General features: G+C 40.2%; 1 protein-coding gene across 4 annotated transcripts in view; it reads left to right on the top strand.

Moving 5' to 3' along the window:
- PARD3B (par-3 family cell polarity regulator beta) overlaps positions 1 to 23931 on the top strand; it is a 944975-nt gene that overhangs the window by 795466 nt on the left and 125578 nt on the right. For all 4 annotated transcript variants that reach the window (XM_074364121.1, XM_074364119.1, XM_074364120.1 and 1 more), the window contains exon 21: positions 22465 to 22597. In XM_074364121.1, the coding sequence (XP_074220222.1) occupies positions 22465 to 22597 (133 nt within the window). The remainder of the gene's footprint in view (positions 1 to 22464; positions 22598 to 23931) is intronic.

Here is a 23931-nt window from a genome sequence, read left to right as displayed (position 1 = left end):
TCAACTGCCAGACCTCTCAAAACTCTTTTTCCCCATTAATAAAAGGAAGAGTGCTTTTATAAATTTAGCATATTACCCATTGCAATATTCTGCCTTTCAAATCACAGATTAATTTTTCATGGATCAGTTATGAAAAATACAAACAAACTTAAAATTCTATTTATGATTCAGACGACCAACCAAGTAATGAGATTCTGTGTTATGGGAGCTGTCACATCTTGTCTCAGCCCTGTTGTGTCTAAATGTTAGCTCTCTTATTAAGCTCCATTAGAGGGTTTTACAATACCAAATTGTTTATACGCTGCTGATTTTCTGCTGCCTGACAGTAGGGCACGTTTCACCCATTAATGTTGGTGATAACTTACATTGTTAGTAGAAGCTGGAATAAAATTCAGCAGAAGGTGTCATGCACTAACTGAAATGCTCCTTTCTGTACACTTCCCAGTGTAACATTTTGGCCATGTATTTTTAAACTTGCGGATTCAGTCTGCCATCTTCTGAATGGGGAAATATTCTTTTCTTTGTTAAATCTGAATGACCCTTCTGCTACCAAATTGTATTTTTGTAGCCTTAACTTTCATCCCCTTATGTCCCCCATGAAACGCTGTTTTGCTCTTTCTATGTGAGATTTAAAGTAACTCATCGTTGTAGCTTTCCTTGTGGATTACAAAGCACTTCAGACACACGTTCCCATTTCCATCTTCACTACAGCCTCTCTTCCTTACAAGGAAGCTAAATCTGATTGAAGAGCAATCCCTCCCAAACTACCTACTTAATAAATACCAAATTTCTACCCCAGTCTAGTTAGCTCCAATGCTCTACACTCTTTTTATATTTGTATTATTTTAAGCTATACTGTTATTTTGTAAATTTTCTACATTTTATATTAAATTTAACAACCAAAAAGTTAAAGTAGAAAATAAAAATCGAATCATCAATTATCCCACCATCCAGAGTTGACCACCCTTCAAGATTTTAGACTATTTCTTCCAGTCTTTTTTCTGTGTATATCATTGTATATAAAACATCTAATTTGTGTGTGTGTGGTACTCACACATTTATATACATATGTAGTATTTACATGCGTGTATAAATTTTGTTATTTTGCCTTTCGGCCATTATATTGTGATCTTTTCCCGTGCCAGTTAATCTCTTCAAAACTATCACTTTCAGATGGTTACCTAAAAACATCATTATATAACTGTACCTTAATTTGTGTAACTTTTTTCTTAGTGCTACTCGTTAAGGGTGTTTCAGAGATTTCAGTGTTATAAATTACTTCCTGACAAGCACCATTATACATACATCTCGGACTGTTTCTGTAAGATTCCTAGAAGGGAAAGATGCATCAAGCTTGAAACATGTTGCCAACAATGTTCCAGAAAAAAATGAAGCATATAATGCTTCTATCCAGCCATGTAAGAGAGAGCTCATTTCACTCCCACATGATAACATTGAATATTATCTCTTTTTTCCCCCTAAATCTTGGCTAATTTGATTTGTGAAAAATAGTGCCTTATCATTTGAACTTTGAACTTCTTAGCTTCCTGGTGTGGTTAAGCATTTTTATGGAAGTCGGTGCCTGTTCCAAATTACCATTAGAAGTTTTCATTCTGTCTCAGCCCTGTTCCACTATCAGGAGGAGTAGTTACTGGAATCAACCTCTGCTTCCTCCCTTAAAGAATCTATTTGGATTTATCAAGACATATTTGGATGCAGGTTTTTATCCCCCTCTTGACAAAAATGAATGATTACACACCTGAGTCTTTTATACGCGGAACTAAGCCACACCTGTTTGGATCTTGTTTTAATCAACCCAGCCTTACCCCTAATAGAATAGCATCCCTTTGAATGGGCAATATTAGAAAAACAAAACCCTCACAGTAGATAGTAAAAGAAATGTCACATCAGGGTCTGGACATTGCTATGACAACCCAGGCTCCGTCTTTCACCACTCCCATCAGCATGTGTAGCAAAGGAAACCCCTTTGTGATGTTTAATCTGAGAAGTTTAATATTAAATATACATTTGACATTGAACGCTCACACCTTATTTGCTATTGTCAGGCTTACTTGATAGACAGCTAAGTCAGTCTCTTTTTATAGTCCATTTCTGAGATGAACTATAAATTTTGAAGCTGGGCTTCATCATTGCAGAGAGAAAAGCTTTTCTAGCCTATTGTTGAAATATAACATTTTCTAGGATTTACGAGGTCCAGATTCAGGAAGACCATTTGCCAAGCACTTAAGGCTGGTTTTGCTGCCCTTTGCTTTTCTTCTCCCCTGCAAACATATCTAGGGGGAAAAAATCCATTAGAAAAGAAAAATTATGAAGAACTTACTTGATTCAATATAAACGTCAGCCTAAGAAAGAAAAAGTCCTGAGCATCCCTGTGAGGAGCCTCAACCACACAGGCTGCTCCTTGGTGATAGGCATCCTGTTTGCTTCTGCAGATGAAGTGGCATCATATTTGTTTTGATAGGAAATGAGTGCCTCTGATTCAGAGCAGCGTTTTGAATTTATACATATAGTACGCATCCTCTCCAATCTGCTTCCTGGATTCTTTTTGAAATTCCATGATATGACGAGCTCTGTGATTTGGTCATATTCCATTTAGCTTGTTTTATTGCTGTTAATTTTACACAGGAAAATAGATTCTCTGAAACTTGTGATCACAGTAGCTGTCAAGTGGGCAGAAATGAAGAAAACCACCAGACAGTGTCAGATTTATTAAGCGCTCTAGAAGTGCAAAATTAATGCAGTTCTTTGTTTTTGAAAGGTTCAGTGTCCACAAGCTGGATTTATCCTAATGGACAAGCAGCGGAAGGAACAATCGTCAATTAGCTATCTCTTTAGCCAGACCACGCGTTGTTGGAACGCGTGTCGGGTGAGCCACCAGTGCACCTAGGCAGACCTCCAATTTGTTCATTTTGATTGCAAATGACTTAATTTAACATTTTTCTAACAAATGCATTAGGTAGAATGGTGAAGTTTCCTTTTTTAGTTTTTTTTCTTAAAAGAATCAACAGTGAAAAACCATGTTAAGTAGGCTTCTCACTCCATTTGTTTTCAATCACTGCCCTTAACACATGAAATTCTAAGTAGCCTATGACTCTTCCAAGCACTAAACAACAGCCGTGAATGTGGAAGGGAGAGTTCTCATGCCCCAATTATTGGCCTCTGCTTGGTCTGAAAATGTTTTATATTCACAGCATTATTCCTGTGCTAGATTATCTGCCTATAGTCCTTTTTTTTTTTTTTCATTAGCATGAATGAATTTTGTGTTAGCCTTTCACTAGTTTCAGTGTGCAAAAGACTTTGAAAGTAAAGTTTTGATTTGGGGGTCCCGCATGAACCATTTTTATCTCCGTAGAAGACTTAGGAATCATTTATTAAACTTATTACCTGAAAAGTTCATCTCCTAATCATGCCATTTGCTTCATGTAATTTCGTGGTTGCAGCATTAACATCTTTTTCCTCTCAAAAATATTAACCTTTTGCCTTGTGTATAATGAAAACATCTGTTGCTTGTCTGTGGCAGTGGTGTTTTCACATTTCTTTTTATTTGTGGGTGGATTCCAAGCTGGTTCTGTGAAGATGCACTTCAAACAAAATTCAGTAACTATATGTCTGGCCTTTTGTTTGTCAAATTGCAGGGTTTGAAGCCTTAACTGTAAAGCCCTGATGTACGACTTAGTCCTGAACTGTGCAAACATTTTCTTTCCCCCGTTAACTGCATCCTCCCCTCTTTTTACAACCAGGAATATGCTTCAGGTTATTACATAATTAACTATCTAAAATATTTTATGAGCAGATAAGCACAATGACACTGAGTCTGGCTTGTATATTTTTACAGCAACTCTGTAACTATTCTCTTTGGTACAGAGTAGAGGATGTGTATGGAAATGTTACTCCTGAATTTTTTATGGGTTCACTCTCTTCATTCTAGCTGCTGTCTCCCACAAAATTTGAGTCATACCTCAACTGTGTGAATCCTCTTTTAATGCTCAGTTGCCCTGAAGTGTGCAGTTGTGGAATATGTCTCAATGTCTTGAGTGAAGAAATTGGAGGCATTGGTTTTAACAAAAGCAATAAAATGACAACAGCTGAAACAATTTCTGGAGGTAAACAGACGTCTGTCCCTGTTGTCAGACTCCTACTCAGTGAAAACACTTAAAAAGCACATGACTTTAGCCTTTCTTTCTTCCTCTTGTGTCTAAGGAGGGCAGAGGCCTCTTGTGTCTTCAGTTTTTATGGTCCCTAAGATTTCAGTATAGAGCACACAGTATGGGAAACAATGCCCGCCTTATCACACTGAGTTACCTCTGCTGAACAATGAGTGTGTTTGCAAAGAGGTGAGTGTTCATGAAACAGATAGAAAAGAAGATCATAAGCCTGGGAAAGGCTTTTTGGTTTTGAGGGATGTTTCATAATTTTCTTCTTGAACCCTCACACAAGGACCAGCACTCTGTATGCAGCACGCTCAGTAAATTTCTTTTGGCCATCAGTGACTGGTCTCCGGTACCATGAATGTACCATCGCAGGACTAGGCTTGGTGGAGCAAGGAGAGGTTTACCTTGGGAAGCCCCACTCCACCACACCCAACCCTCTACCGGGTTTTCATAGCTTTCCCCCCGAATCAAAATTCCTGGTATCAAAGCATTAACTCACATAAAGATGAATGATGTCTTACAGAGATAGACATTCAGCACCATCTATATTTTTTTGGTTTGGGGGGTGGGGAATTAGGTTTATTTACTTATTTATTTATTTTTTAATGGAGATATTGGGAATTGAACTCAGAACCTTGTGCATGCTAAGCACACACTCTACCACTGAGCTGTGCCCTCCCCCACCATCCCTATTTGACTGGAGATTGAAGCCTTAGACTAAATTAAGGTTGAATTTCTGTCATCAGCCTGGAGGCACTGAGGAGGTGCCAAGGGCTTCCCAGTTACTCTGAATAAACTTACCTACTTGTCTCTCTCCTCTAGTCCAGAAGCCCCTTTACTGGGTCCATCCAGTTTCTCCTGAAAAGGTTAATTGCAAGCACTTCAAAATGTGTTGGATTCTAAATTATCCTGGAGCATCAGATTGAGCAGGTTTTTGTGGTTCTCTAAATCTTCTGCTGGACTGACTTCATCGGCAGTGACCCTACCCCATTTCTAACATCCTAGTCCTTTCTCTTTTGCCCAGAGCTGGACTTGGCTTAACAGCAAGGAGGATGCTTTTGATTGCACTGGATGTAGAATGTAATATTTCCACTTGGCACTTCTCCCTTTTGCCCTGCTTAAGATTTCGCTACCTCGGCAGAGTGCTAGAAAGTGATATGCTTATTAGAAAACTTTATTAATCAGAGTAGAGTGCTATTTGGCAGTTAGATTCTAATGAGGATGAGGAGCTAAATTTAATTCAAAGCTAAAGGTCAGCAAAACGTGCCAGCCTACCTTCTCTAAAGTGCGCTAGCTTGGATGCTCCCAGTTTCTGGACAGTTTCACCTGCAATGTGCCTGCTGTATTTAGTATGAAATAGCACAGAAAAGGTTTCCAGCAACACTGTTTCAGCACACATTTATTCCATGAGCATTAACAAGCCAAGTGCATTGCTGCTTGGCTAGACAGTCCCTCCGGGAGTGGATGGCACCAGATGTTATAGCAGCTGCTAAAAACAGGAGGCCATGAAAACATGATGCATTGGAGAAAAGTTCAAAAACTATAGAAATGTCCTTAAATGGCGAGCTATCTGGGCAATGCCTAGAAATGGCAAAGTAGCTTGTACCACACCATTGGAGATGCACTCACAGTGTTCAGCTTCTGAGCCTGGGAAGGAGAAATACAAAAAGGAAGTCATTTTCCAGGCGGCACCTAAAGGTGTTACTGAGTGAGTGCGGCCCCATGCCCCCCCACGCCCTCCCCACCCCCACACACAGCCCCTCCTCACCCTTAAATGGACCATTGTTTCCGCCCTTTTCCTTCCCACGTCTCACTGCACATTTTCTTAAATCACTTTCTTATTTTCAACTCCCACAAAAATCTGTTTATTGATTACATCCTAGTTGAGGGCAAGGCACCAAGTTCTGCAGAGGACATGAGAACGATTCGGCTCCCCACGTTACTGAGCCGCTAGTGGCTGGGGGTTAAACAAAAGACTTAAACTCTGTAAAACACGAATGATCATAATGCCACAGAGACCTCCATTTCTCACTTACGCTTCCGCAACAACCTCTATTCTGTCCTCCACAGAAAAGCTGAAATTGCCTTCTAAATATTTCAATTAGATCACATTTCTTTCCGCTTTAAAATCTTCTAACATGGTCTCATTTCACCGGGTAAACTCCAAAGATCTTAACAGGTCCCTCAAAGCATGTGGGATCTGTCTTACCCGCGTGTTTGACCTTGTCACTTACCCTTGGGCATTAAGCTCCAGCCACACTTTTCTTTCTGTTCCTTTAATGCATCGCAGTCATTCCTCCTTTGGGCTCTAGAGTGCTCTTCATAAGGATGCTTCTGGATGGTTCCTGCTTATAATTCAGATCTAGCCGTAAAAGAGAGAGGCCTTTCTTGACTACTCAGTCTGAAGTACCACCCAGTCGCACTCGTATCACCATATTGTACTGTGAGATCTGGACGGCTTCCCACTGCGTGATTCCCTTTTCTATTGGTTTGTGTATTGTCTCACTCACCGCCTAAAACATAAGGCCTCACAGTGTCTGTCTTGCACTCCCCTTGTGTTCCCAGGGCCTAGAACAGTTGCTTGTGAATAACAGGTGCTCAGTAAATATTTGCTGAATGAATGGAAGCATCTTGAAGGATTACACAGGCAGAGAACCATTCCTTGAGTTCGGGGGCCAGGCACTGATGCTGGAAGACAGTTGTGGAGAGGACATGGAAGGTCCCTGCTCTCACACGTCTTGTATTCTTGTGGAAGTCGGCAGATAGAGAAAAGTGAACAAATAAATAGTGAAGATGTGTTCACAGAGCAATCAGTGCTGCAAAGGAGACAGAGAGGTGACTGGGGGGGAGTGAGGTGAAAGGTCTAAAGACAAGGTGGGTTAGAGAGGGCCCCCTGATGCGGGAGAACGTGCCTTGAAACACTTGAGGTAGACCGTTTCAGGCAGAAGGAATAGCAGTTATAGACTCCTGGGGCTGAGACAAGCTTGGGCTGTGCAAGGAACAGGGGAGAGTAAGAGAGGAGCTGCCGGACATAGCAGAGAGTGATCAGAGATGAGGCTGAGAGGGAAGCAGGGGCCAATTCTGTGACCAGAGACCATGTAGTCTGAGGGGCGTGGTCTGGGAATTCGTCTGCACATAATGACAAGGCAGTGGGTGTTTTAAAAGTAAAGATGGATATCACTGTAATTATATTGTTTGAAAATTAAGGGACAAAATTACAGGTCGTACAGACAAAGGCATGAAAGAGGGGGTATGAGTGAGGGTAGGTTTAGGGAAAAATTTTTAAGTTGCACTGGAGGCTGGACAGCCAGTGAGGAAGGAGAAGGCTGGGTTGGAGGTGTTGGCAATGGGAAGACAACAAAGAGGCTTTCTGAGCAGGAGAACCACGTGAGCAGGGCCATACCTTAGGATCATCTGGCAACAGAATGGAGTTGGGATGGAGACACTTGTTACCAAGCTGTTTTCATGGTCTGAGCAATGGGTGTGTGAACTAGGCTTGTGGAGGAAGGACTGCATGGGAGGGCTCAGTGCTAGAGGCAGCTGACTACAACCAGTTGGATGTAGAATGCATGGGAGAAAGATAAGATACTATGGACAACAACAGTAGCAGCTCATTTGTTGAATTCTTGTTATGTGCCCGGCACTATTCTGACTATTTTAAATGTAATAACTCCTTTGATCCTCCAAACAATCCTCTGAGGTCTTACCATTGTCGGCCCCATCTCACAGACGGAGAGGTGGCATAATTTCCCCGAGGTGGGGAGCAGAAGGTGGCAGAACCAGGATTTGAACCCAGGCAGTCTGGCTCCAGGGCCTGTGCTCTGGAGGCTCTTCGTTGTTTTAAGCCTTGATGAACATGGAGAAGGAATCACAAAACCAGGAGAATCAAAGGGAAAGTAGACTTCAGGGGAGAGGTGGAAGATTGTTTCTGAACAAGTTGGGTGTAAGGTGTTGGTATATTCCAGGTGCAAATGAGGAGCGAGGACTGAACATAGGCAGGTGTCCCAGGCAGATGTGTGTCTTGGTCCGGGCAGGCTGTGTGGAGGACTTGCCTTGTGTGAGGCACTCCAGGGACCATCTGTGGAATGGATGGATGAATCAGTAGGTGACCACGGGTGACCATGAGAAGGAATGTGATAAAGCCCTAGGAGTGAACTGTATCCCTAAGAGTGACAATATGGACAAGAAGCCGTTAGAGAATCTTAGAGAAGGACCCGTGTTTAGAGACCAGTGGGAGGGGCACTGAAGGAAATGGACATGAGATTGACGAAGTAGGAAGGAAACAAAAAAAAAAGAGACTTTCAGGGATGTTGCTGCCTATGTCTAGTCCTGCAGAGGTTCCGGTTAGGCTGAGCCTCCAGAGAGCAGTTTTAACAGCAGTGATGGTGCAAACCAGATTGTCATCAGCCCTAAGAAAGGACAGCAGGTGACAAAAGGAGACAACAGATGATTCTTTTCAAAAGTTTGGTGAAAAGGGGGAAAGAGAGGCCGGAGGCAACAGCTTGAGGGCGGAGCCAGGGCTGCTGGACAGTAACAATTCATGAAGGTCCTTTCATTGCTCCCGAGAGAAGAGAATGAGGAACAGAGTCTTCTGGGCCTCCCCAGGGAGTTGTGTGTGTGTCCATCCCTGAACGCGACACGGGCAGCGGGGGCCCCAATCTGCACGACAGCAGGGTGATGACGTCAAGCCTGAGACACCACTTGGTTGAGAGCCATGCCCTCCCGGGATGTGTGCGTGGGATAACAGCTAGTTGGATTAATTCGGTGACACCTTATTCAGAGGAGGGTGGAAAGAACTGACGTCATCAAGCTGCTGATTTTATACAGAAGCAAAACATTTCCCCACTGACAAGAATTTGTGGCATTCGGCAGCTGTTAAAAAAAAAAAAAAAGACCCCCCCACCTTCTTCAGACTTCTCTGGACTTACATCTGTCTTCCCAGCTGTGAGCTGCTGAATTCCAGGGTGCAAAACCGAGGGAGACAAGTGGGAGGGGCATAAAATAATGATTACATGCTGCTTAAATATAAATCTCAGTTTATTGTGTGTTCATGGGCACATATCTTCCAATTCAAGTGTGTGCCTCACCCCCTCTCTTCCAATATCTGTAAACCTCGACAGTGTTAAGCATATGTTTTAATAAATATTTTGTTTGCTGTACTCCTATTAATATTCATAGGGGATGGAGCACTTTGGGTTTTGTGATTTCTAATAAACATTGATGGTGTTACTAGTTTGTACTGAGCATTCAGTATGCTCCATCAAAATGGCAGCTCTAATTAGGTTCCTTGAATTAGCTAATGGATTTTGAGAAAGATAGCTTAGAAAGCTCTTACAGCTGTCCAAGATACTCCTGCCATGGCAGAAAGACAAAAGGCCCCTGGAAGCTACAGACTTCAGAGCTTTAGAAATGCAGCTGACAGTTAAAAAGATAAATTACATTCATATTTTTCCAGTGAACGTCCTAATACTGAATTAATGTTATTCCTGTAGTGAGCATCCATTAAGGAGCTCATTTTATTATAAGGATGCATTTTGGCCATTAGCTCTTTTCTCTGGCTCCTCCTCTCTCCCCACTTGCCTTTTCCTCCCTCCAATTCCCCAGATATGTCAGATGCAGTATTAAAAAGCTTATTTGAGGGAAAGGAATATTTTCCTGTTTTTGTAGATTGTAAGTTTAGAAGCTCTCTTAGATGTACAGTAAGCATTCAGTTTAAAAAATGTCAAGGTAATACACACACAAATAATACAGTGATTCAATTTAAGCCCCGTGGCTTATATTTTACATAGAAACTCAGGGTGGGGGGAAGCTTCTAGCTAGTGGGCTTGTTTACACTTGGAGAAAAATGATTTTGTTGTCTAATAGGAATATCTCGAAGACAGCGTGATACTTCCTTCTTTCATCTTAATGTGAAATGCACAAAATAATGCAGTGCCACTCAGCGCATTCTTCACTCCTTTTTAAGAACGAAGTGTCTTTAACAAATGATGAACTGATGACATATAAATGACTAGACTTAATATGTCTGCAAATAGGGAGGAAAAATAGTTCTTGGTAGAACAGAGAGTAATAAAGCTTGTAACAAATAGAATTCCAGAAACAAATACAGTCACCCCACAGGCTCCTTTGAGCTGGGTATGTGAGTACTCATTAATTCTCTGTGTTCCACAGAACATGTCGCTCTCAGCTTGCCCACTTAGAAAACTAATACCTGTTACTGTTTAATCTGAAGAGTTACATCTCTCTAGGCACACAGTAAATCCATTAGGGGAATGTTTCCTGGGTCGTTAACTCTCAACCATCCAATTTCTGTGTTCCCCATTTGAGTCTTTGCAGTGCCTTTGTTTCTCTAAGTTCTGCCTGCCTTTTGGCCTTTTATCTTCTCATTAGAACCTTAACTAAACAAGGGGCTGGGCAAGGAAAAGATTGTGAATCAAGTCAATTAATTGGGGGATTGTTTACAGCTCAGGGAAAAAAAACTAAAGTTGTCCGTTTCAATGAGAGTTTTAAAAATCATCCCTAGTGTCTTATTTTTCATGCTCTTCCAAACCTCATATTTCCACGGTTAATTGAGAGCTGACTGAAAAAGCTGTTGCTAATAAAGCTGTTGAAACTAGGGAGGAAATAGAAAAGACTGTTGATGCAACGTACAGATTACAGATCAGACAGCTGTTTGGCCTCGGTTTGATATAAATAAGATGGAAAAGCCTTGTTATGTGAAGTGCCAGGAAAAAAAAAAAAAGGATACTCAATTCTTCCCCACACATGACTTCGCCATGATGAATAAAAGGCATAATTGACATCATGTTTATTGAAAAAAAAAGCAGCAACTGTCACACTGTTGAGAGGCTACTGAAAGCTGGAGGAAGGCATGTTTTTTATTCATTTTCACTGTAGGTTATTTATAGAGTTCAGTTGTCAGCAGCAGCATAGTGCCTCATTTTCCCTCGTCTTTGATAGTCCGCGACTCATTCACTTTTCAGATCGAGGAGACAGCTACAGATTGCTCCAGGGCAGGTACTCGGGCACCACCATTACCTCACCTGAACAGAGCAATGGCTACTTATTAATTGAGATTCTGTGACTACTTTCTCTTAAAGTGCCAGTGAAAATAAAAGTCATTATCAACCCATAATGAGTTGGTTTCATTTGCTTTGTTTTGTTTTTTTAACTTTTTGCCCTCTGATTTGGCAGCCAGTGCCCTGTTCCTAATGGGAAATGTATCACTATATTGATGATGCGTCATGCTTCATCACCAGCTAGTGTTACTGGTTAACAAGAGCTCTAGTTATAGAAAATGTTCTGTTTTCAAACAGGAAGAAAGTCTCAGTGTCCCATTGCCTTAAACTAAAGTGGCCCTCAAGGTACAGTATTCAACAGGTAGGGAAATGGAAATAGAAGGTGACTTTTGCCAGTAACTTGGTCAACCATTTAGCTTGAACTGTATACACACCCAAGAAATCATTGAATATAAGTGCAAGAAAGTCTCGCAGAGGTCAACTGGTTCATTTCATAGGTTATAATATATGGAAAGAGAACAGAAGGGTCTTCTGCAGTCATCCTGATGTAAAGAATTACTCTGAAGATGCTGCTACCCTACATGAAATTGTTCAGGATTCCATATCATCTTCCCTCTTGGAAAGATTGGCATATGGAGCTGTTCAAGTCCTGCTGATTTTATTTCCTGGGATTCTTCCAGCCACTACCACATTTCCACCATGCCTAAGCATGTGCCCTTTTATGTTGCCACCACGTGACATGTGATGTTCCTTCTGCTGCACACCCAGTCACCCCTCCTGATCCTTGCTCTCCTTTTCTCCTTGAGGCCTTTCCCAGCCTCCCCAAGCAGAGCTGATCACCCTCTCCTCTGAGCTACTGCAGGATTTTATTAGCCTTCGTGATACTTCCTCATAATAATTGCCACATTGCACTGTAATTATTTATTTATATTCCCATCTCCCTCCATAAGACTGAGATCCCTGAGGGATGGGTTCTGGGTCTTAATCACCTTTACATCACCGCAGCCAGGGACATGGCAGTGTTTTAAAATAAATAAATAAAACCTTAAGCAAATGTACACATCTGAAAACGTTCAGAGGTTGTTGGAAGACTTTTACAAAAGCAGCTGATGATCTAAAGTTGAAACCAGCTTCTTACTATCTAGTCTGTTCTAAAAAACAAAGTCACTGTTCTCCTGAAAAAGATTTGTAGGAATCTGAACATCTTTTACAAACAACTGAAACAGTCCATAGGAGATGATAGTATAAGCTGTCTCTATCCCGTAAATCCCTGATGTCAAAAGGCCAGCATGAGGTTACGGGGTTACCAGAGCTCACTTTACACCCAGGCAAATGAGAGCTGTGGGATATTCTTGGATTTGACACCCTTTGGGACCTAGTATATATATGTTAACTTTTTACATGGCTCTTTGGAGTTGAGAATCTGTTTGGATTGAGGAAATATTATAACCCTATTTAAAACTGCAGAAGAGCTCAGCATTAGTGCATTTCGGTGCAGAAGGAATGAAAGAATTAAGGTAGTATGAAAACACATTCTTAGTAAATCCTTGGACTGAATTGTTATTTTGCTAATCGCATCAGAATACTGCATACAGAAATCTATGTTTATGAGATAATAGAATTTAGCACCATGTATGTGATAATTAAGATCTCCCTGTAGTCACATACATATGTGACACATGCATACCTTCTGGGTGTTTGGACAACGGATCATACATCTCTTTAATGAGTAAGAACTGCTTTACGTTATCATGTGTATTTAGAAGGCGCTGACTCCTGACTTTGACTGTTGAGCTCCTGATCAGAATCTTTAGCTTCTTTCAGTTGAAAAACTTGTTTTTTTTTTTTTTTTTGAATATTTTTTCTCTCTTGTCACGTTCATTATTTTCCCAACCTCCTCCAAAGGAAGGGAAAGAATCAGTCTTGTTAAGTGAGTAAGAAATCACCATTTGAATGTACTGATATTTGACCTGCACAGGATACAATAGCCTATTCTGCCTGATGGAATCCTCTAAATTTAAAAAAAAAAAAATCCATACATTAAATCATTTAGAATCTCCTTATTTTTCCTTCACATTTTGTGGTCAATTAGTCCTTATTTCCTTATTGTGTAAAAGGAAAGGCCTAGGTGTCCAGCTGCTGGGAATCAGTGGCCTTTGATGGCATTCCATGATCCCTTGGGAGAAGACAGAGCTCATGTGTTTCCTCTGAGGAAGAGGGAATTTCACGGAGGCCTAGGAAATTCCCAAAGTTTTATGGCCTGCAGCCCACACAGGCTTATTTTTCCCAGAATTGACCCTGAAAGTTTAATCCACATCTAAATGTCAGTTATGTATTCCTAAAACTCAAGCTGTGTTTGATTTAGGCCTAGAAGATAATAATTTTATCTTGCGAGTCCTACAGGTGTTGGTGAGAATTTCTTTGAGAAAGTTGAGGGAGAGGGTGTATGCGTTTATGTGTGATATCATTAATTTGCGTGCGATATCATTAAAATGGTGTAAATTCCATAGATTTCTGCCATTTACTTTATCAATATTTTGCTAATTTTATTTTGGACCATAAAACTCTTCAAGAAAACTTGTAACGGTCCATATGAAATCATGCCTTAAGTTTAAGTTTCTAAAACCATTACATTAGACTAAAGTTGTGTACCACCAGAATTAACCTTGAAAGTACTTGAGGAGAATGCCATATTGGACCCGACCTATAAGCTCTTTCTAACCCACCCAGCACTCCTTTAGCACTGCATCAGCTGGCTCTTCCTTTGATTGAGCACCAGCCAAAGTAGCTGGCTTGCATTTAGGTGGCCATGTTGTACAAGCAATGCATATCTTGAAACGCTGGGATCATATTCAGTACAATGTAAAGCTCACATTATGAGAAGTAATTAGGAACTGACAGCAACCGAGGGAAACCAGTGCAGCCCATGTCCAGGGGCCTATGTTCGTTACATGGACTGGCCAATGGGAATACTACCACTACTTAAACTGCCATTTTCCCCCAAGCCCCCTTTTTTGTCTAAGTTCAAATACTGAAGCATCACTTAAATGCCATTGTGGTGCATTGTCACTATACTTCAGCCATGTAAGAACAACTGTAACTATATGAATTATAACGGTTTGCTTATCCTCTTTAACAGAAGACACAGTGGATGCACGGTTCCAAATAGGTCCAAATCTATTTTTCTTTGCATCTTTGTATGCTTGTTTAGTAAAGATGTAGAGTTGAAATGAAGGGCTAATTTTGCAGCCATCCAGTGTGAAATTTTCAACTATATTTCAAAATCTTTCTGAAGAAACAAAAATTACCATAAGAACACTTGAAAAATTCCTTCAGTGACCCCCACATATTTTGTATTGCTCATAAAATTGGCAAAATGTGCAGAGACAATATGTATCATATGTTTATACATAACTTCGACTGTGCCCAGTATTTGTGTAAATTACTGAATGGTCAAAAACACTGCTCTGTGTTGGAGGAAATATGTTAGAATACTATGCAAAATATAAATAACTCAAATGGATACTTTATGACTAATGGCAAAACTGGCTTCTGAAATTCGAACATAGCCAGGAGGGCACTGTACAGTATCAGAATAATGCAGTTATGTGTTACAGACTTATAATGGCAAGTTGAAGCTGTAAATAATAACTTGTGTGTTGTTGAATTGTGAATAGCACTGTCAGTGTCACTCCTAAGAAATTTGCATCTTTGCTAGAAATAGAGGAGCAGAGTGTTCTGATTAGAGAGCGGCCTCACGTTGTCTCAAGTGATAAAGAGCAAAGGTAGAGCAAAGCCTTTTATCAGAAGAGGAGATGACATTGATCTGGTGAGATTCTCCGTCACAATAATCAATCACATGGGAGAAAGTTGCCCTTCATGCATCAAGGAGATTACTTTCAACAGTAAATGGTGGTCGTGGTTCGTGGTATTAGTGGAAAGAAATTGTTTGCCATTATTCAATCAAAAGCGCCCAGGGAAGGGAGCCTACTTTTCCACTAGGGCTTGATTCATTGGGGTCAAAGTCCAGTCCAGGGTTAAGACTACCAGAACAAATCCTCAAGCTATAGGAGTCAGCGGGTCAGCTGACTGAGCTTGGGATGGAAATACCAAGATAAGGATCCCAAAGGGAACAGATGCTGAAAGCAGGAAACGTGTTGAGAAAGACAAAAGGTCGGATTCAGGTTGCCATGCAAAGTCAGGAACCCAGGCAAGCCAAGTCACATAGTCAGACTGTTGCATCTAGGTCCAAATGCCACTGCCAGAATCCGATGGCTGGGGTGGATGCCCACGTTCAGGATCATAGGCTGAGCTAACACATCATTGTACTTTGTGGGGTCTCTTCTTTGTGACCCTGATTTGCGTGTCAACCTCTCTGGACCAGTTTTTTACTTTTCTAGTTTTATTTTTTTAAAGAAATTACATTTTATTTTTTAACTTGTTGCTTTTAAAAGACTCCCAATTTTATTTTTTAATGGAGGTACTGAGTATTGAACCCAGGACCCCATGCATGCTAAGCACATGCTCTACCACTTAGCTGTACCCTCCCCCTGGACCAGTTTTTCAGCTTCCCCAAAGGATCCTGACATAAGGAGTAATTTTATTGAACCCTTAGAAATTTATACAAATGCATACTTTTCAAAGTTATTTATTAGCATAGAACATAGTTATTTCCCTCAGAATCTGCCACCAAATTTTCATGTGACATTAAATTGTCTCTTAAAATGTCTAAGCATTGGTGCTTCACTTACTAAGAAGAAGTATAATGTCAGGGATAATTGACAAAAATTGCCCTAGAAATAAAGGGAGACTCTAGATGTGAAAAACTCATTTTGTCTGTTACAGCATAATTCACCCTTTCCCCAAACTCGTACTCTTAATATGAGAATTCAGAGGCGGTCAGAATAAGCAAAGGGTCCTTAATTTAGAGCAATTGTTTTAATCAACAAAATAACTTAAATCTGATAGAAATTAAGTGTCTATATGAAGAAAGGCATATTCATGTTATTTGGGGAAACTTTTACTCAAAGATAATTGAAAAAGGGGTCACCATCATAGTGACGATGAATTGGGGAAGAAATTAGAAGAATTCCCAAGTGTGGTTCATGGGTAGCCAGCTATGTGTTCCAAAATTTCCCTCGACTAAACCATAAAAATCTTACTTATCAATGTACCTTTGAAAAAAATAGATATTCTTTATAAGAAATTAGGAACAGAGAGAAGATAGAGAATTTACATAATCATAATTTTTACTGAATATTGACACTGGATAATTTTCAGAGCTGTTCAGTACTAGAATATCATTTGAAGAATTTTATAGAATTAAGCCCATGCAAAGCCATTATTTATTATTAAATCTCATTTAGCATATATGGGCACACTGTATAAATGTATTTTTATTATAGAATGTTAAATCCATAGAATATTACTGTAGGTGCCATTGGGCTGTAGTTTCTGTAAATCTTTGAAACACTTTTGAATAATGATCCTAAGTACATACGTAAGAATCTCTCAAATTTTTTATTTGACAAAGTCTTTATCAGCAATGGAAAATAAGTAACAGCTGTGTCCATGACTGTCTTCAGCTGCGTATTCTTTTCCAGAACCTAATTTTTGATTTTAAGTGAAATTAGTAAAAGAATATTGCATACAGACAGTTAGATTTTATTATGTTTGTGTTATCAAGAGTGTGGATGCCACAGAGTCTCAGGTTTTTTGAGGGCTCTGTTCCCACTTTGGAAAAAAAAAATGCCTTGTTTTCTAAGGCAAAACTATAGTACTGCTAAATTTGAAATTTAAAACTATGATGATTTGTTTAGGTCCTTGAATGCAAAAAGACAAAAACAAACAACCATTCCTGTCAGCCAGGAAGAAAACCAGGGAAACAATAGCATAATGGCATTCTTGAAGGGTGAGTTTTTTTCTTCACTCCATATCTTTCAAAAGGAAGAAAACTTTTTGAGAAAACCTTTAAAATCCCACCCTTTTGTAAGTATAGAAAGATGAACACCATATTCATATAATTAAAACATCCCATGGTGAGCATCACAGTAACATTTTTACGGTAATGTTATAAAAAATTAAATAATCTATCAGACCCCAAACTGGAAAACAGTCCCTATTCTCCTGATTATTGTTGACATGCACACGTCTAATTTAAATAGTTTTATTCAGTGAGTTTGTAAGGATTATCACACCCAGGCAGGAGTATTCCTGTTAAAGTTTCGTTCTATGACGACTGTCTTTTTAACTGCATCACCAAATCTGAACCCCAGGCTCGTACTCACTCATCAGAAGGAAACACCCCTCCTTCGGAATGAAGAGCTACGTGTCTTGAAGGTATCTGGAAGTGACACAGCTCTTTGGAATTAACTGTATGCAATTCAATCATAGTCAGGGTGCACGTATTTACACACATGCCCACAAGGCACACACGCAAAGTCATTGCAGATGAATTCACAAGTCGAATCAATGGTTCTCTGCCAGTGACCGGCTCCCTCTCATTCAGTCCTTGGTGAACGTTACCAGGAGCAGCCCTGGCTGTCTGTCAGTCCTGGTCCTGATCCAGAGTTTCTTTTTTCATGTGGGATGGTTGTCATATGTTGAGTCTCTTTTGCACCCCATTCAGTTTTATACCAGTTTCCCACATGAGCCGGTTAGAGATGTAATAATAATTACCCAGAAATCTCAGTCTTCAGTTGCTCCGGCATCATTCCTTAATGAGTACAGACTTCATTGCATGTATTTCTGTTACTTTAGCTGTTTCGATTTCTATTTTTATTACAAAGATCTGTGCAAATAAAAGAATATCAAAAGGTATGGCTATAAATGTGCTGTGCTAAACTCCCTCTGCCTTGAAATGCCTGTGAACTCCTGCTGCAGAGTGCCTGCTGCATTTTAATGCCTTTCTCGCGAGGCAACATGATATAGTTGAAATAGCACTGGCTTTGGAGTCACGCATCTCCTGGTCCACCAGTCAACACTTGAGCTACCTAACGTATCTGAGCCTCAGCGTACTCATCTGTGAAATGTCAATAACGATGTCATCCTCACAGGTTCGACTGGGAATTAAATAAGATGAAGTACATAAAGCATAAATATTATACTCAGGGCATCAGAGGGGCTTAGTAAATACTAGTTTCTTTTCTTCAGTGTGGAGCAGTAATGGAAGGAGACCATGACATGCACAAATGAACATTCATTTTAAAATGTACTTCAATGGAGGTAATTATGAACTTGGAAGAATAGAGTTAGGTTCCAAAGGAGCAGCTAATGCCTTACTGTGATGTGTATTGCATTTGGGAATACATTCCTATAGGTGATAATGAAGAAAATGACATGGTTCCTGAGTTCCATTACAACTTGAAACTCTGTCCAGCTTTAAGCTGTTATAAGAAAAGCCTGTTTGACTGTACGTCTGCCTTTAAGAGCATAGGCGGTAAAAATTTACAAGAAATCACTACAATATAAATCTGTTTTGTTATACGGCTTGAATTTATTTAAAGTGAAGTTTCAGCACATTGAAGTGCAGGAGAGGCATTGATCGCCTACATAGGGATACAGCTTTGACAGGCACTTTTTTTGTAAGGATGGCTAACCTGTACTTTATCCAATGAACAAAAAATGCAGAGTCTAATTTTCTAACCAGCAACTTGAAGATGTGATTATTGACACTTTGCCAGATTTTATATGGTTGCAAGAGTATTTGAGTTACATCGTAAGCTGATGTCACTTCTGAGGCTATCAGGCAAAATTCTTAGCATCTCTACTGCTAAGTTCCATCAAGTTAGGAAAATAGAACAGTTAGCATGTAAGTAGAGGAAGGAAAACAAGAGTCTTCAGAAAATTAGTCCTCAAGGCTAGCCTTCACTTTCATTCTGGTTCAATATGTTGTTCGAGGACCCATTCTTTAAGATATAAATGAGATGAAGGAGGAGACGCAGGCTGGAGGGTAGTAAGCAGTGGTGGAAAGAGCCTTCTTTGAAGTCAGACCTTGTTCATCTATTAGCCACAAGCCTCAGATGCCTCACATCTATGGAGCAAAACCATGAAAGCTATATTTAAATATTCTTGTGTGACTTTGCAGTATTAACGATACCTGTCATATAGGAATTATGAGTAAACTCAAGTACCAGGTCCTGGGACTTGGTAGTGACTTCTTGAAGGTCTGGGTTAAGAAGGATTCTAAGCCCACCTCTAGGATCATGGAGAAGGAAGGCTGTAATTGATTAGTGATGTCTGCTCTGGGCAGAAAGTGGAGCAAATTAAAGTTTGTATTGATGTATTTGGTATATAAAATATTCCACAAATTGTAACTATTTAGTTATTGCTGCCTATGACAAAGGCATTTTTACATTCCTCTTCAAATTCCTACATCTTCAATACAAAATGGAATGTTAACTGCCTCAGATACAATAGCTGTGTATATCATTTTTATCGATTTGATGGTAAATGCATGTGTGTTTTGTGCCAAGAAGAGCTGAGAAATGAAATCAGAATTTGCTATTCCTAATTTTATTATGTAAAACAACTACTTGGGGAAAAATCTGATACAGTTACTGAAAGTAGAGTGAGGGTTGGAAAGAGGAAAAAAAAGAAGAGATAATGTTGAGATGTAGTCCTGGATTATCATGAAAAGTTTGTACAGTGTCCCATAAGTTCTTTAAAATATTCACACAAGGGAGAAGATGCAGCATGTTTTGCACTTAGATGGTCTATGAATTTCTAGACTTTTTTCCTGTTTTTCTCTGAGGCCAGATTTCTTTCCTGGGTAAATAGTCATGTTCCTGTCAACCATAGGGGATTTTCTGAATCCTAAACAGCTGATTTTGTATTCCTGCCCCATTCCTTCTATTTGAGAACTGAAATCTTATCAAGCCCATATATTAAAATTTATTTATTTATAGGCATATGGAAGAATGGCTTACCGTCTGAGTCTGATTATTTTTTCCCACAAATGTAGGAAAATTGTGGGGATTTTTAAAACAGTGCCTTATCAGTTTCTTTTTTTTTTTTTTTATTACTGATGACTCATCCTGCTTGAATTCAGTGCTTCAATTTCTTTGGGTAGACTAATAGATTATGTATGCTGTGTTTGCACCATGATGATTGAACTCATCTGGTGAGTCTGAGCAGGGCTCCTGCACTCACGTAACGGGCAGAAGCCTGCATGGTGGATTCAGGCACCGTTGTCAGCTCAGAGAACTCGAGAGAGGGAACTTATTCAAAATTGAGCTGCGCTGTCTTTCCCACCTTCCGTTCTTCAGAAAACCGTATCAGACCTTCCTTTTTTTCTTATGCTCTTTTCAAATTTTTGAGGAAAACTTACAAGTACAGTAGGAAGCAGAACTATTTTGAGAATTTTAAAATACATGTTGGAGGAAAATCAAGGTATACGATCCCCAAGGATCTGTCTTTTCTTAATCAAAGGTGTCGGTTATTTAGTGTCGTAGAGCAGGTAGGAAACCGAGAACTGTGTGCTGACTGTGTGGAGAGGGCCTGAGACACGTGGTCCTGCTTCCAGTTGACTTACAGTCTGGCTCAGGAAAGAGTGTTTTCCTTCCAAAAGACGGTTACTCACCATTTTCTTTTGAGAGTTTACAAGTATAGTTTTTAAATGTTTTAATGATATAGTAGATGACCTCTTTCTATGGTTTCAGATATCTCATTTTATCAGATATCTCACTTAAACTTAAAACTCAACTGTAATAGTTGGGGATCTTTTTAGCACATGGGGGTCTTCACAGAGGGGCCACTACCTGCCTTTCTCAGTCCCACCTGTCTCTTCTCCCTGCTTCTCCCATATACCCTGTATCTAGAGCAGTGATTCTCACATACCCGTGAAACATGAGTATCATTATAATTAATTGTTACAAACTGAGTTAAAGTACCAACATTTGCAAGTGATAGATTTTGTCATTTATTAGAGTATAATCAAAATATCCCGTAAGTACCAGCACTCACTTTTATTATCATTTGCTTCCTAACTGAGAGAGGGAAGGGAGCACATATCACCTGATACGTGTGTGAGGCAGGACAAAAAACGTTGAGGACCCCTGCCTGCCCAAACTGACTTCCTTGCACTCCCCAAAGCAAGATGCTTCCTCATTTCTGTCCTTTGTGTTGTCCTTCCCTCTACCTGAAATTTCCTCACCTCACCTGTCCAGCTGTTGAGCTCCTATGCATCCTTCAAGACTCAGCAAAAGTGTCACCTCCTCTAGGGAGCCTTCTGTGATCTTCCATGGCTCTGCTCTCACGTTGTCAAGGTTTAGGCAGCCTGTGTTTCAGCAAACCCTGTGCAGACCTCTAGCACCTACAGTGGATTATGGCCTTCTGTGTCCCTTTGAGTCCCCCACCTCCCAGACTGTGCCCTTTTTAGACAAGATCTGGGAACTGTTCGTTTTTATATCCCCAGGTCTTCATGTAAGGTCTGGCATGATAGGGCATTCAGTTATGCCTCAGATGAGCCAAAGTAGTTGAACAACTGTGGGGACTTGCCTAGCATCCTCCTCTTGCTTCTAGCTGTGATTGTATCACATGATGTTGATTCCGTTGAAATGATGGTGATAGATTCAAACTAAAAGGGAGCCACTGGCTGACCAGTGTGGGGTTGAATGGCTAAGTCTCTGGAGAAGCTGTAATTCCTGAGAGGAACAAGCAGCTTAGTAGAGAGGAGAACCTTGGACAAGTAACCGAGATAGCATGTTCTACTATGACGAGCCTTTTGCTTTTCTTTTTACTTCTTGGCATGACTTCCACCTTCTTCCACCTTCTCTTCTCTCCCTATGTCCTACCTACACCCGTATATTGGCACGTACCCCAGCCCCACTCCAGAAACTCACAAATGTCATTACAATTAACAGTGGCACATGTCAATTCTGCATCACACTGAACCTTCAGGTCAAATAACTGGTATCAAATAGGCAACACTTATTTGAGAAAATGAGACACTGCATTCAAATTTAACCAAACTCTGTACATATGATTATAAGAAAAAGGTGATGGCTTTCTTAATTGCCCTAAAGGTCTAGACCTTCTTACCTTCTCATTCAGAAGGCATTCATTAATCCAAAGTTAGATGTTTTGACCTTTGGAGCTAAACTTATGCACATAATGACTGCTTTTTGTTCATTTTTTCCAGTTTTCCTAGAATATTTGAATGATATTACTGAATCTTCCAAATTTGGATATCTGCTGCTTTAATAAAAAAAATCAAAAAGTGGGTTCCCAGGATAATGTACATTAGTGACTGTTTGTTTGATTATGTCCTACAGTGGCCGTCCCATGAGCGGAAGCGCTGACCGCATCCAAAAGTTGCGGAAGGAGTACTATCAGGCTCGGAGGGAAGGTTTCACTTTATATGAAGATGATGACGGAAGAGCAAGAGCTGATTATGACCTTCACTGGGTGAGTCTACGCCTGATTCCAAGCACTGAATTCATCTTTACTGAGACAGTTTAGCATGGAAGAACATGGCCCAGAATGTTCTGTGCATATCGAGGTATATACAGGTTACTTGGGTTTTACAGCTATGAATATTACCTGATCCACAGACATCTTCTCCCATGGAAGTTGTTTACCTAAAGCAAACCACACGAGTGCACCATGGTTCACTTTAATTGCTCTCATATTTACTTCCTGTTGGACTTGAATATGAACTTGTTGGGATGGAACAGATGTTAGCTATTTTAAAAAAGAAAAGGAATCTTGGTCATCATCTCCTGAGCCTTAATCCTTGCCCTCCATCTCTTGGGTCTCAGACATCTGGGCAAGCATTAGCAGACCATGCAACATAAGCCGTCTCTCCTTTGGAAAATGGTTATTAGAACTACATTTCAGAAAGGTTATCTTCAAAGATATCAATTGTTTGTATATTGCATCTGAACAGTTTGCATTCTGATGATCTTACCTGTGCATTAAGATCATCTTATTTTGAGATAAGGGCAGTTTTTTTTTTTCATTAGAGATTCTCTTTGCCAAATCCTTCAATATTCAGCAACAGAAATGAATACTGTGACCTCCAAAGAGAGATTCTCTGGGTTTTTTCAAAATAGCATGATTCATTCTCTTGTCTTTTTCAAGAAGGTCAGGTTGTACCTACAAAATACACTTAACTCTCAAGCACTCACAAAAAGTGCTTAGAGTTGGATTAAAAGTACACGTCACATACTTAGAATAGTGCCTGACACTGAGTTGGTGCTTAATAAATGTCAGCTCCTGCTACTGACGTGATTGGCACAGAGCTACACGTGGTAATGGTAATGACCTTGCTGTGAGCCATCGCTCACTCATCCTCTTGATGGTTACTGCCTTCTCCTACAGTTTTTAGTGCTGTTTTGAGAACCACATAAGGAACTGTCTTACCGTTGGTGGCCACACCAGCTCTTCTGAAGGACAGGTCTGTTAAAGGAAAGTTTCCGTTCTTGATTTTCACACTCATATTTATGTTCATGAGGTCAGGGTAGGGAGAGTAGAGTCCAGCCACTGAGCTGATTCCCTCTAGTTTTCATTTGGATACTGTGGCTTCTTAAACATGAAAATCACTTTACATTGAGGTCCAAAAGCCAGTTTCAGCATCCACCACTGCTGTGCAGAGCACCTGAAACTTCGTAGCCCAGTAGATTCTTCCTTGCGTGGTGGAGTTTAAAAACACTAAGCAGAAATGCACAATAAGAATTAGCGGTCTCCAACCAAATGGCTTTGGCCTCTTCCAGAGAGAAGCATCCTTTGACTACAGATCA

The sequence above is a fragment of the Camelus bactrianus genome, chromosome 5 (genome assembly GCF_048773025.1).
Source record: "Camelus bactrianus isolate YW-2024 breed Bactrian camel chromosome 5, ASM4877302v1, whole genome shotgun sequence".
Taxonomy (NCBI): Eukaryota; Metazoa; Chordata; class Mammalia; order Artiodactyla; family Camelidae; genus Camelus; species Camelus bactrianus.
The sequence above is the reverse complement of the archived record's forward strand: the minus strand, read 5'-3'. Positions and strand labels throughout refer to the sequence as shown.